Raw genomic sequence first — 15,484 nt, forward strand, 5'->3', positions numbered from 1 at the left:
ACAACAAATTGCATTTGTAAGCAAGCGCAACAATTCTATTAGTAAAACATAATGATTGAAATATTATTTCTGCAATCACAATAATTCCCACCAATTCCTTTAGAAGTCTAGACGAGGCTGAACGCCATTAAGAAGTCACAAAATGCAGGATGATTGTATCCTGATCATAAATATCAGGTGTTGGGAAAGCTTCCAGTTTCTGTCATCAACTGGTGAAGGAACAATAAGCAACAACTCCTCATATGCATATTACCAAAGTCACGGGATATCAAAGTCAGCACAGGAACTAAATTCACAGGAACAAACCTACACAATTTTAAAATTACTTAACTGAGACTAATTAAAATACGTTTTAAACTGTGGGTTAGTAAGGATTGATGAAGTAAAGCTTGCCTGAAGAACATATCCTGTTAAGAAGCAACAATTGTGGCTAACAATTAGAGACATTGGAGGGGTAATGAAAAATGTGACTTGAGGTACTATTGTAAGGATGTAAAGCTCTTAAAATAGCAGCAATTCCACAATTTCCCTCATTTGAATGAGTAAATGAATCTTGATTGTTTTCCCTCTTTTCCCCCTTACTCCAGGGAGAGGAAGAGGCAAGTAACAGAGATATGGGAGATCCGAGAAACAGAATTGCAAAAAATTGCAAGTACTCACTGCCAAAGCCTTGGAAAGGATTTGTCGGAATTCATTCAGGACTATGATCACAATCTCTGGGTGAGGTACATAGGCATATCCTCTGTTAAGGTAGACTTTTCTATTTCGGATTAGATCGATAGCATCAGTAAAGTGGATCTAATAAGAAAAAGATTTTTTTCCAAAATTAAAAATACATCTCACACAAGAATTCACCAAATCAAAGGCTGTAAGTGAGTTAACATGTGAATTATTTAATTTCCATATCAAATATACTCATTAAAATGCCTTCCAAAAATGTCATAGGAAATAATGAAGACGACAACAGAAGTTATGGACAAATTTACAAATACTGTACAGCACAGAAAAAGGCCACATCATAGATATAGTGTTCACTCACTATTTTCTGTGTGAAGCAGATCCTCCTAAATTCTCTTTTTGATCCCCTAATCACCATATTACATTCATGTTCCCTGGTTACAGACTCCCCCAACAGTAGAAACAGCCTATTTTTGCTAATCTAAACAAACCCTTTTATAATTTTAAACACCATTCAATATGAAGTCCCTTCTTAAACGTCTCTTCTCTAGAAGAAAAGGCCTAACCTATCCAGTCTATACTGTTAGCAGAACCTGACAGCCTTGGTAGCATCTGAGTAAACCTCAACTGACTGCACTCTTTCCATTGTTGCTATAATCTGCTGTATATTATAGTGTGGAGGCCAGAATTGGACACAGTGCTCCAACTGTGATCTAATCAAGGACAAGGGAGACTCAAAACACTTTTGACAGTCCAACACTGGACATTGGTCCACAAGGTAGAAAGTCACAGAATTGGGGAAAGGAGGAAACTAGTGAGGTGGTTTCCATGCTAAAACCAATGTTACTTTCAATGTATTTGTTTGGAAGTGGAGACAAAAATCAAATTAGTTTGGTGGTGGCAGCAAACCGGGGGTGTTGCAATCAGTGGGGAACCGGCTGTCAAAATAAAGGAACCTAGGCAAATTAGGGAATTCGACTAACAAGTGTTCCATATACAACAATAATTGCAATAATAAATCCTTACACTTGATATAGCCCCTTTCATCTCATGTCAGTTCAAATGTTTCACAGGATTTACTGTAAAGGGTAGTGATAGTGTATTTTGTTGGCAAATGCGACAACCAATTTGCACACAGCAATGTCCACAGCCAGCCATGAAGTGAACGACCAATTTTATCCAGGGGATTGTTGGTCAAGTCACTGGGAGAAATTCTTCCACAAACAAACCGTCATTCCACTTCACAGTTTATCCTGTGAAACACTTTGGGAAGTCCTCCTGACGTGAAAGATGCCTTACCAAATGTAAGGATTATTATTATTAAACTCCCTTTTCTTTTAGAATAATGCCATGAAATCTTTAACATCTATCCAAACGGGCAGACGAGATTCTAGTTTAACATCTCATCTAAAAAACAGCAAATTGATGCACAATACATCCCTAAGCACTGCATTGGATTGTCAGCATAGCCTATATGGGTTTCCAACTCACAAAATGGGGCTTGAACTTTCTGACCTAGAGGCGAGAGTGCTACCACCTGAGCCAAGATTAAAAATGTTATTTAATGTGGACATATGCGGAGTGATGACATTTGGAAAATAAACTTTAAAATGGCTCAGAAATCATTTCTTAACCTGGGGGCTCAATCTCGCTCATTTAAAACGTTTCCAGGGTTGGAGACTGTATGGATTTCACCTTTCAGAAAGTTAAGGTAAGAGAACATAATTAATTTAGAAATCATTGCAGTTTCTATAACTTACTCAGACTTTATCTCAATCGAAAACAATGATGGTATCAAAATGCTGCGAGATTTTTCAGTAGCTGCAGTGCTGATAGGCAATTCTGCCACCTACCGGCCATTCCATACTTAACATCCCAATTTGCATTTGGTAAATATCATATTGCAAATTTTGCCCGAGCGATAATTAAGAATGTTGCAAACTTTAGTCTCATCCTTAAACTCATTTAAATCCCTTTCCTAACTAAAGGACTGAAAGCTGTACTTATTTTATTCTGTTGAACAAGCAAAAACGTCTGAGAGCGAACAAGTTAGACAGGAAATAAGGGTTTTTAAACAACTCCTCTGATGGGTTTTTCTCTCACCTTGTAAATCAATAAGAATTCCATTTTAATTGTACTCAGTCTACTTCCATCAATCACGTTTTTATGTACAGCTTCCTTTTCCTCTGCAGTAATCTGAAATAAAACCAGAGATTTTGGTTAGGTTCAGGTTGTTACAGATTGTTACATGAATCACAAATAAATCAAGGCTCAACAGTGAATGCATACCAATTGTCAGATGAAGCAATTGTACAGGAGACACAAGAGGTTTCTGCCCAACACTCCAGTGGAGTGGACAATAGAAGCCTTCAAAAGGACTAATCGAGCTGCTGTGAACGCAGAATTTGTCCATTAAATCACCTGCCACTGAGTATTTTGCTGTCTTCACAAATTCTGCAAGGAAGCTCTTGATTCATTAAACGTAGTTGGGAATTTGTGTGACATTTCCTTTTCTGCTCAGAAATGTTCCTTTGTGAGGAACATCAGAGAAACACAAACAGACTGGAGCTGCTGTGCTGCAGCACTTTCAAGTAACCAAACCAGCTCCCAACCACAAATTTGAACACTGACACCTGAAGCCCATGATCACCTACATTGACTCTGTCTGAGCAGTTATGAAGATGACAACTGGGAGCAACAGGCAATCAACCCTGCAAGGAATGAAGCATCTCAATGCCTCAACGTTTAGTGAAGCTGGAGCGAGTCTCCCAGTGGGCAGATAACAACAACAAGATTGCATTTATGGAGCGCCTTTCACGTCGGGAGGACGTCCCAAGGCGCTGGACAGTTGGGTCGGGACCCGAGCAGGGGGGAAATGGTCAGGGGGAGGGAAGGGAGGGAGCGAGGATGGGGTAGAGAGTCGAGAGGGGAGGTGAAGGCACGGTTGAAGAGAAAAGCAGCACCTGAACCATTTGAGAGCAGGTCATCTCATCTGCTGGCTGCACATTTGAACCTGTTTCTCAAGGAATACCAGCTTAACTTCTCTATATTCATAATTATTTCCATATTCTTCAATTTCTCCTTCATTATTAGGTAATCACATACCTGCCATTTAATGAACTGCTGACATTAAATAATTATAGTCCTTGCATTTGTTGTCGCGCCTTATCACATCTTCATGATGCCTCAAAGCACTTCACAGAATATACTGTGAAGTGAATTGGCCGTATATTTTGCGAGCAAAACATGGCAGCCAATTGCACACAGAAGTTTCCCACTCGATTGTGGATTAGTGACCAAATTATTATTATTATTTTACTAAAGGATTATTATCCACGGCAAAGCGATCCGCCAATCAACTAACTACTTACTGCTAACAGAGTGAGGGCTAAACAGAGTAAGGAAACTTGCCTATTGTTTTGCCTGGCCTGGGAATCGGACCCAGGTCCTCTCACTGGCGAGGCAAGTGCTCTAACCACTAAGCTGCAGGACTCCACAAGTTAAACCCACAAATAAACCATATTTTAAGTGTAATGCCCACTAATGATTTATACACCCGCAGAATAAACATCTGCTCATTCACAGCACGTCCTATTAGAACAATGTAATCGTCCTTTGTACCAGTATTGAACTGGAGACCAAAAAGATCTATCAATTGTAAAATGAAGCAATTGGATTTTATAAACAACAAAATTACATTTATACAGCGCCTTTCATATCGGGAGGTGAACAGTCAGGTGACGGGGCCCGAGCATGGGGGAGGGGTGGTGTAGGGGTGAGGGAAGGCAGAGAGGTCGTAGGGCGACCAAAGACACGGTTGAAGAGAAGGGTCTTCAGACCAAGAAAGGTAAATTCACAAAAGGTAAATATGGTGATCACTACTTCACAGTCGTCTTGCAGGTGTAGTAATGGGAAATAAAAGCGCAACAGCAATACTGGACACGTGTTTCCAACCTTCCTTTCCTGTCCCAGTCCTGGAACTGGTATTTGCTTCCCAACTTCACTCTATCCTATGTGATGATGGTATCCTACGTGAATATTTTGCTATATAAATGGTGACCATGCATTCAGTCACCTCCCCTCCCAGTTCTGTGTCAAACTATACCGTCGTTAAGTGCTCCAAGACACTACCCACGTGAAGGGCACTAAATAAGTACAAGTTGTTGTTGCTGTTGTTGTATAAATGTAACTTGTCTGAACACAACTACCACACTTCAGTCCTTGAACCTTTGACATCTTTAAACAATTAAAAATTCATATAGAGGTATTCCAAGTAATCAAAGTCTAGAAGGAAGAAACACAGCAAAAATCAACTTTAATATGTTTGCTCAAATAGGTGCCACTTGCCAAAACAACTCGGCTTTACAAAACAAGAAACTGGTTTAATTTATTATCCTTCCATTTATCGAGTTGTACAATGGCTAAAAGTAGCAAGTTACCAAACAAATAATGCTTCCATCTGATTTAGCTCTTATAACATCAAAAACACTTCACAGGTAAATGTTGTTAAACATAGTAACCAACAAGATTTAATGAGGTCAAATCGCCTCCTACTGTATCATATATTCATATTAATCATGTATTTAAATCAATTTACGTACAAACGTGATCCCACAAACAGTCTTGAATGACCAATTTATCTGGAAAATCATTGGCCAGGACACTGAGACAAACTTCATTCTCTTTTCCAATAATATCATGGGAACAGACATCTACTTGAATAGGTAGGCAAGACCACGATTTTACATCTTATCCAAAAGGACTGGACCTCCAACAATGCAGTGCTTCCCTAGTTAGTGCACTAGGGTGTCAATGAACTGGACTGTGAGCTCAAGTTCCAACAAGGGGCTTCCATCCACAAAATGTCTGACCCAGAGGCAAATGCTACCAACTGAGCAAAGATTACACCCAACGGCAGAAAAAATATTTCGCATGAATACTTTAACAGCTAGGTTTGTTGCAAATCTAACAAACCCAGATTGCTCGTATAGCCAAGATTAAAGGAGAATGATCGACTCAACTGGAAGCACTTTAACTCTGGGTAAAATATTGTGGGTTCATAATCTTGTCTGATACTCCAGTGTGGTATGAGCTTTGGAGACATTAAGCCTATCTGGCAACTCTAGAGGTTCAGTTGACATAGTTTCAAAGAGCTCTTTCAGTGTCCTGTTCAATATTCCTAGCTCATCTAAATTTACCAAAAAAATTGGGTCATTCAGCTCATTGCTATTTGTGGAGCGTTACATGTGTGGATGAGCTTTGTGTTTGCCAACATAACACTTCAAAGTAACTCACTGGGTGAAACATTGAGACATTAAGTGAGAGTATTAATAATGCATGCATCTACATTTACGGGCACATGCTGAGCGAAAACACCTGAACCATTTATGTGTTTATTCAAAGGTCATCCTCCTTACCAACTACCCAGAAATTTAATTCAAAACATTGGGCAAGTTTCCTAACTCCACACGCCTGTTTACCTAGCAGTAAGTAGGAACCCGGGTTTTAGTTGATTGGTGGATTGCTTTTCCGGGGGTAATAATCCCTTCAAAAAAATTATTTCATCACCCAATCCACCAGGTTGTGAGACACTACTGTGTGCAATTGGCTACCGAGTATCGCCCACAAAATATACAGTCAATTCACTTAACAGTACACGCCGTGAATCGCTTTGTGATGCCTCGAAAATGTGATAAGGCGTTATATCAAATGCAAGTATTATTAGACCGTAAGACGTAGGAGCAGGAGTAGGCCATTCGGCCCCTCAATCCTGCCCCGCCATTTAATAAGATCACAGTTGATCTTCTAACCTAATTCCATTTACCCGCCCTATCCCCATATCCCTTAATCTTTCTATTCTTTAGAAATCTATCAACCTCAGTCTTGAATATGTTATTATTATTAATTCATTTTTAATATTTCTCACAATTGAACTCACTCACTGTGCCAGGGAGGGCTAACACAGGCTGCCATCCCTACATTCCTACATAGCCGGCTCCTGACCTCGATCGTGCTTTTAGGCCCAGGTATCCTTTGGAGGTAGGACACTATCGCACGAAAAAAGGGAAACCTCAGCAGATGAATTCCCACCGCAGATCACTCACTTTTATGTAGTTGGCTTGCTTACAATATTGCCAGAGGACAAGAAACAGATGGTGTACCTGCTTTCTCAGCTAGGACGAAAATTGGAGAGGTGAACATCAAAGATCCTGTGGCACAATCTGAAAAGAAACTGGTGTTTCTCCCAGTATCCCAGCCAACAATCCCCCCAAATAAAATTGGTCATTCACTCCATGGCTGGTTGTGGGCAAATTTTCTGTGGCAAGTTTACACTTTATAGGATATATCCTGTGAAGCATTTTGAGACTTTGACAACGTGATAACGCGCTATGCCAAATGGAAGGATTATTATCATACGGAGCCGAATCCCTTGAGCAGAAAGCAGAAACAAAGAGCAGAAAGGAGATTCATAATGTCAAAGCTACCCAGACTACAAAAAACAATTCTGCATCATGCGTTGCTGTATTCCAAATGTTTTTGTTCCACCTCTTTCAATGAATTGTATTGTAAGTTTATTTTTACACTCAATTGAGCAGAGCAAGCTTGTAGCACAGAGTTCTAATGTCAACTCTTCACAGGGCAAAGTCAGAGCTCTGCAAAGATGCACTTTAAACGTCTGAGCAAAGTGCTTGCCCATCAATCTCGGAATAAACTATTGTCGCCTCTCGACTAACATAAATAACGTAATGGCCATCCAGGCAACCCAGAACCCATCAACGCATCAAAAACAATGCTTCGAAAAATGGCTTCCCACTGTTTGTAGCTCTGCTTGCTAGCAGTGTGAAGCTGAGTAGTGCGAAACAATCACTCGCCAAAATTCAATCACTCTCAGCTTGTCAACTTCAAACAAGTTATGATTTGATTTCCAAGTGATAAGGCACATTGTGTTAATGCAAAAAACAGTTTAGAAATTAGCCTATAAATTCCTTAAACAAAACTCAGCTCTGCTGCAATTTATGAGTTCCTTTCATACAAAGCATCGCTGTACTGTTCATCAGCAAGTTACATTTCCCAGATAACCTAACAACCCATTAAAACACATTTTTGCATCCACTGATAGTCGATCTAAAAACTAATCTTCAAATACTATTAATATACATAAAACTTTTTTTTAAAAAATACAGTGGAACCCCATTACTACAAGCTTCGTTATAACAATTTTAATTATAACATGATTTAGTTGTGGACTGATATTTTCTTACAACAAAATCCTGTTATAAGGTTGGAATTTATGGACTCTAACACATGCCTTACAATGCGGTTTTACTGTAGTACAGTATGTCCTTCTTCAGACCAGATGGCAAAAAGCTGATAATCTAACAGACTGTGAGCTCCTCCAACTGGCCACATTGGTGAATAGGTAATACATATTGCCTTCAGACCACGCAGCCAAGGAAAGTGTTCAAAGGAACAGTGAGTGAAGTTTTTTTCAAAGATGAAACAGTCAGGTTCTGTAAATCTCCTTCAAAGTCCCCAGCGTTTCTCGGAACGCCCCAACAATATATTGCATGGAGCCTAGCATTTACTGGTAAGGCACAGACATCCGGTGCCAAATCATTTCTATGTGTATTCAACAAGAATGAATGCACATAACAGCACAAAAATCCTGAAAGCTACTCAGACAACAAATCTATATTTGGATCGAAGATCACCAAGGTTCTACAGCATTCTTCAGAATCAGGACAGAGTGCAGATGAAGTGAAATAGTAAGATTATGGAATTAATTGTTGTTAAAAGTTACTTTGCATTTAACTTTGTGGAGGAAGAGGGTGGAGATTTGCTCAATTCAAGGATCACACGTTCAAAGAAAGCAGAGGAGCTCAGCTGAGCAGTTGTGTAGAAAGAAAATGTTACAGTACATAACGATGGTCACTCAATTCAAGGTTGTAAGGTTGCCATTGTGCCATCTTAGCGGTGCCCTATAGGCCCACCGCTAGCTCCCCGTTCACCACAAAAGTGGTTATTTCCAGGTCAGATCACCTCCGATGTCGCTCCCTGTAACTCTGAAGGCGCAGGAAGTGACAATGTACAATCAAACCCACTGACATTAGTTGGTTTGGCTGTGACAAGCCCAAAGGTATTGTTGTCACCAGTGGCGTCAGTTGCAGAAGCACTGAACGGTGATTGCTCCACATTATAACACTGTTTGGGATTTTAAGGGCTCCAACTTTCACATTATAATAATAATAATAATCCTTGCATTTGATATAGCGCTTTTCACGTCGGGAGGACGTCCCAAAGCGCTTCACAGAACACACTGCAAAGTGAATTAACTGTATATTTGTGGGCGAACGCGGCAGCCAATTGCGCACAGCAATGTCCCACAAACAGTCGTAGATTGAAAATGACCAATTTATTATTGTTTTTGGTTTTTGGAGGGATTATTATTAGGCTCTGTGTGGAGTAAGGAAACTTGCCCAAGGTTTCGCCCTCTGCCTGGAATTGAACTCAGGTCTCTCACTTGCAAAGCGAGTGCTCTAACCACTGAGCTACAGGACTCCATTATTACTGGGCTCTCCCGCAGTACATTGTTAATCTTTTACCCAAAGAAATTGAAGTTCTCTTATCACATGGAGCGTTCCTTGGATCTGAGGAGCTCATTACATATATAGATGTGAAAAGACTATATCCTAGCTAAATCAGCATTCAATGGGAGAGAACCATAATCTTCGCAAACCAACAAATCCATTGAGCTGCAAACAAGTTCAAAGCAACTAATTAAATCAACATTCAAACTGTGGCTCTTATTGTGACTGAATTACGTGCTCCATTTCACTCTCCAATCAGTCACATCTCTGCAGGAGCATTGGGTGAAAGGATAAAATCATCTCCCCCCATTCAGCACAAAGCACAGCAGCAATTTTTAACATTAAGTCAACATCAATATAAATAATGAAATATGAAGGAAATAATAGAGAAATTTAACAGATTATATTTTTAAAATAACAAGCTTAAAACCAAGTATCCCAGCTTCACTCAGAAGCCAAGCTCTTATTAATTCATCAATTAATTGGATGTTATTTCTTTTTGCTGCCCCTAGAGAACGCTTTACTAATAATCTGATGGGGCACAAAAATCATGGAGACTGTTGAATCCAGCTTTAAGTAATAGGATATAAAATCTTGACTTAATAATCATCATCCTTTTATTTGATATAATGCGTTTCATATTGGAAGGACACCTCAAAAACACTTGACAAAATGTCACATGACAAAACTGTACAGGTTACAAACAACAACAAATCACATTTATATAGTACCTTTCACGTCAGGAACATGTGCCAAGACGCTGGAAGTTGAAAGGTTTGCACCCAAGCTGGGGATTGGGAGTCAAGAGGGGAGGAGGGCAAGGGGGTGGTGGAAGTGGGAGGAAGATCGAAGGCACATTCAGAGGAGACGGGCCTCGAAGGAGGCAAGGGACGGGGTGAGGCAGAGGGGCTCCAGAATAGAGTTTCAGAGGGAGGGTGTAGAAAGGCTGAAGACCCAACCGCCGATGGTGGAGCAGGCAGGGCAGTGGACATGGCAGGCCAGTGCCCGCTGAGCAAAGGGAGTGGGGAGGTAGGGAATGTTTCAGTAGGTCACAGAGGTAGCGAGGAGCAAGACCATGGAGGGCTTTAAAAGTGATGATGAGGATCTTGAACTCGATCCTCTGGAGGATGAGGAGTCAGTGAAACCGCACGAGGATCGGGGTGATCAGCTCACAAGCTTAGTGCGGGAGAGGACACGGGTAGCAGAGTTCTGAATAATCAGCAGCTTGTGGAGAGAAGAATTGGGAAGTCCAACAAATGGGGTCAGCATAGTCAAGTCTGGACGTAATGAAAACATGGCTGAGGGTCTTGGCAGCCCGATGGGCGAGGTTGTGGCAGAGGCAAGCAAGGTTGTTGAGGTGGGAGATGACAGAATTGGTCATGGCAAACAGAATAGATCTAAATAGGTAAATCTACGTATAAATGTATGATATAATGAATAGACCAAATAGTACTGATGCAATTGTGATGAAGTTAGAAAAAGAAAGTTGGAGATACAATACAATTTACATTCATATAGCGCCTTTCACATTGGAAGGATGTCTCAAAGCACTTCAATGAGATGCGTCAAATATGATGTAAATTCACTTGAATGACCAAGTATGAGAAAATATCATATGAAGAAAGAGTGGCTTAATTGAAGCTTTTTCCTAATTTAAATTCAGCCCACTTAAATAACATTTGCATCTGATGCAAGAATTGTAATGTCACAACATGCCAAATTGCTTTTTTTAATTGTGAAATGCACTTTGGCATGTTGTGAAATGTAGTGACTGTAAGACTGTTAAGCGGCTTGGTAAGTCCTCCCGATGTGAAAGGCACTATATAAATGTAAATTTATATTCCAAATAGGATAGCCAATTTATGCACAACAAAGCAAACAGCTATGAAATGTACAATCAATTTATCTGGAGGATTGTTGGCCAGAACAACTGGAGAACGGTTTTCGTTTAACGTAGCGTCATGGGATCTTTAACAACTACCCAAGGATCGACAGGTGGTACCTTGGTTTAACATCTCAGTGAAGAAAAAAATCACTTCATGCAACCGTAGGCAAGATTAAATAAGATGGGTTAACTCTACAAAATCAGGGTGCTAAGAAGTTTACTCACAGCATTGTAGTCCAGATCATTGTGTTTAAGAAATTGTTGTTGCTTGTCCAATGGAAGTTCATTGAATCGAAACCGAAACAGATCCAGCTCTTGCTGAATAAACCAACGTCTTAAGTCTTCTCTGTGGATGTCAAGCAAAGAAAATTATGAGTAGACTTTTACAGAAAGAGAGAACTTTCTATTAATAGCACTTACAGTGCAAAAATCCACATTAATTGCATATATTACTGTGCCTATTATATATTATTGTCTGGTGCTGTGGCTGTTTTACTGGACAAATTAGATATTATATTTTGCACATAACAAGTCCCCAAAACAGCTATGAGATTAAAGACCAATTGATCTGGAGAATTATTTGCCAGAACACTAGAACAACCTCCCTTGTCCTTTCAAATGATGTCTTTAATATCTACCAAAAAAGATAGACTAGAACTTCATTTAAAATCTGATCCGGCACCTCAGACACTCAGCGCTCCCTCAGTGCTAGTGGAATGTTTGCCTGGTCTATGAGCTCATCACGATCTGCCTTAGACCACAACCTTCTGACCAGAAATCAGAATGCTATTAAATGAAGTAAATCAAGAAAGTTAAAGAGAATACGAAGTTCAACTCTTCATTGGTATTTTCAATGGAATACTGTGAACTTTCCACTTTGTAGGCTTCAAGCAGATAGACGTTTGTGTTCATTACTATTCAATAGAAATCAGTACATCTCTATTAAAATGACCTTGGAACCTGGTTTCACTTAACACACTTCACTTAATTCACTTAAAACCAATTTTCTTTTACTTACGTTTGACAATAAGCAAGGCGCAGAATGAAATGAGAGAGGTGATCTTTCCTCCTCATTTCACTGTCATCATGTTTGTCCTCAATTGAAGTCTGAGGGAATGAGGAGAACAAGAGAGAAAAAAATAATGCTTAATGAGCAGGGAGAGGGAGGACTGAATTTGAGATCACATTTACATTGTAGCAATGACAAGTATATTGTATGATAAGGCATGAGAAATAATCCGGGTCATGCAGTCACTAGTGCTTTCATGAATAGAGATACATTACAATGAAAGAAAAGATATTGCATTTTTATGCATAGGGAGGGGAATATTCATGAATAGGATGAAAATGGGAACAGGCAAAAAGGCTGAGATTAGCCTCGACCACAAAATATAGTTCATTCACTTTACAGTATATTCTGTGAAGCGCTTTGAGACATCTCAATGACGTGATGAGGTGCTATATCAAATTAAAGGATTATTAATAAAGATCACATAATGCACTGTCCCAATTGCTCAGTCACTGCTTTGTGCTGAATCTCACACATGAACACTAACAAGAACAAGATTACATTTGTGTAACATCTTTCACGTCGGGAGGACGTCCCAAGGTGCTGGACAGATACAGCATTTCTGGGGGGGAGGGGGCGGGAGGAGGGGAACAGGGGTGGCCGATGGCATGGTCGAAGAGGAGGGTGTTGAGGCGGGACTTGAAGGAGGCTAAGGAAGGGGCGAGGCGGAGTGATTGGGGGATGGAATTCCAGAGGTTGGGGGCAGAGTGGCTGAAGGCTCTCCCGCCAATGGTGGGGCGGGTGGGTCGGGGGACGTAGGGCAGGCCAGAGCCGCTGAGCGGAGGGAGCGGGCGGGTTGGTAGGGGATTAGAAGGTCGCAGAGGTAGGGCAAGGCCATGGAGGGCTTTGTATATGAAGACCAGGATCTTGAACTGGATCCTCTGAAGTATAGGAAGCCAATGGAGGCGGGCGAGAATGGGGGAGATGGGGTCACGGAGTTTGGTGCGGGAGAGGACACGGGCTGCAGAGTTCTGGATTATCTGCAGCCTGTGGAGGGAGGAGTTGGGAAGGCCGACAAGCAGAGCGTTTGCATAGTCGAGCCTGGAGGTGATGAAGGCATGAACAAGAGTTTCAGTGGCCTGAGGGGTGAGGTAGTAGCAGAGTCGGGCGATGTTACGCAGGTGAGGGAAGGCAGAGCGGGTCATGGCTTGAATGTGGAGCATTATTGCTGTGTAACCATCTTGTGGCAGCTGACCCAATGATTCACGGCAAGACGCGCCAGCCACAAGTGACGCACAGTCTGCAAATTTATGATTTTCCGAATAACAATGAAACTGGCGTTCTGTAGGAAGGCAGTCCACACTGGTTGGGCTGTTAAAAATTACTTATGTTTTAGTTTCTTGTTTAAGGGAGGGGAAAAGTGAGGGAAAGTGACTTTGACATTGCCCAGTTTAGCTCGTTGGGAACAGGGAGTGACAAACGGATCATAATAATCATAATAATGATATAGCATTTGATATAGCGCCTTATCACATCTTCGAGACAACTCAAAGCACTTCACACAATATACTGTAAAGTGAATTGACTGTATTGTTTGGTGTCTGTGCATGTATGCACTGTAATATACTGTAAAGTGAATTGACTGTCTATATATATATTTTGTCATGCAAGTGGTTGTGATTTTCATTTGATTTCTTGCAAATGTCTATATTTCCTCACTTGCTTTATACTGTAGAAATGGGCTCGAGCCAAATTTTTTCCCCTTCTGACAAAAGGCAACACTCGTAAAATTTACCTACTTTTCTCTTTCAGGTGCTAATTTTCATTGGATCAACCTTTGAGATGCTTGTTCAGACCTTCAAACCCTTTCCTGCTGTCTAATTCCCTCCATTATCCATGCTGCATTTCTCCAACTCTGAACTATTCTTAACATTGTTGTTATGAATTGTCTCCCTACTTGATATTTACCACCATACTGGATTTGTTACACGCTTATATATTATACATATATAATACTACTTGCATTTGGTATAGCGCCTTATCACTACCTTGAGACTTCTCAAAGCGCTTCAAAGAATATTACTCTAAAGTGAATTGATTGTATAGTTTATGGGCGAATTGCATTAATACTATTCGCTGCATGTTTCCAGTACTTTGTGATATTATTAGAAATATATTTCTTCCCCCAAAATATAAGAATTTGAATTGGTTAGAAAAGGCTGTGAGCTGTTAACAGAGGACTAATTAAAAGGAGTGGCCTAATGTTTGTCAGAGACATGAAACAAACCCTTGAGATGCAATCTTTATAGCTCTCTGGGACGCTGCCTTGCGTGAGGATGCTATATAAATGCAAGTTATTGTTGTATAGATGCTAGTGATGGTGGCGGCAGATGAGCTGCTGTGCTCCTAACCTCTTTAGGATTGACTGAGCGTGTTTTGTGGGCGAAACCCAGCAGTCAATTGCACACAGCAGCGTCCCACAAACAGTGCATTTGAGAGGTTATTACCCCTGGAAAACAATCCGCCAATCGACTAACAACCGGTTTCCTATTTACTGCGAGGTAAACAGGGCCGTGTGGAGTGACGAAAGTTGCCTAAGGTTTCGCTCAGCCCAGGAATCGAACCCAGGTCTTCTTGCTTGCGAATCGAGTGCACTAACCATTACGCTACGGGAATTCATTTAGTATCTAAATGTTCCCCTTACAACGTCGACGCATAACGTCACTTCCAGTAAACGCGCTCCTCACTCTCTCTGCTCCAGTCGGTGGCCACCACCCACCACCCGCCACACCCCCGACCCCTGCAACTCTAATCTAAACCCACTTTGCCTTCCAACCCCTCTCCCGCCTTCAAAACACTTGTCACAAACCTCTCTCTGCAGCCATGTCTTTGGTCAACATTGTAGTGACAGAGTCTTTATGGGGGGTGGGGGTTAGTGACACAGTCTCTGTGTGGGGGGGTTAGTGACACAGTCTCAGTGTGAGGGGTTAGTGACACAGTCTCAGTGTGGAGGGGTTAGTGACACAGTCTCAGTGTGGGGGGGGTAGTGACACAGTCTCAGTGTGGGGGGGGTTAGTGACACAGTCTCAGTGTGGGGGGGTTAGTGACACAGTCTCAGTGTGGGGGGGTTAGTGACACAGTCTCAGTGTGGGGGGGTTAGTGACACAGTCTCAGTGTGGGGGGGGTTAGTGACACAGTCTCAGTGTGGGGGGGGGTTAGTGACACAGTCTCAGTGTGTGGGGGGGGTTAGTGACACAGTCTCAGTGGGGGGGGGTTAGTGACACAGTCTCAGTGTGGGGGGGGGGGTTAGTGACACAGTCCTCA

General features: G+C 41.3%; 1 protein-coding gene across 1 annotated transcript in view; it reads right to left on the reverse strand.

The window, feature by feature from the left end:
* Positions 1-12,256, reverse strand: part of prim2 (DNA primase subunit 2) — a 135,151-nt gene extending 122,895 nt beyond the window's left edge. Inside the window, exons 1-4 of the mRNA XM_007894089.2 lie at positions 12,170-12,256; positions 11,377-11,497; positions 2,782-2,874; positions 661-798 (exon numbers count right to left, since the gene is read on the reverse strand). Of these exons, the coding sequence (XP_007892280.2) occupies positions 661-798; positions 2,782-2,874; positions 11,377-11,497; positions 12,170-12,225 (408 nt within the window). The 5' untranslated portion in view covers positions 12,226-12,256. The remainder of the gene's footprint in view (positions 1-660; positions 799-2,781; positions 2,875-11,376; positions 11,498-12,169) is intronic.
* Between the last annotated feature and the right edge of the window lie 3,228 nt (positions 12,257-15,484).

Source organism: Callorhinchus milii, unplaced genomic scaffold (genome assembly GCF_018977255.1).
Source record: "Callorhinchus milii isolate IMCB2004 unplaced genomic scaffold, IMCB_Cmil_1.0 Scaffold3, whole genome shotgun sequence".
NCBI lineage: Eukaryota > Metazoa > Chordata > Chondrichthyes > Chimaeriformes > Callorhinchidae > Callorhinchus > Callorhinchus milii.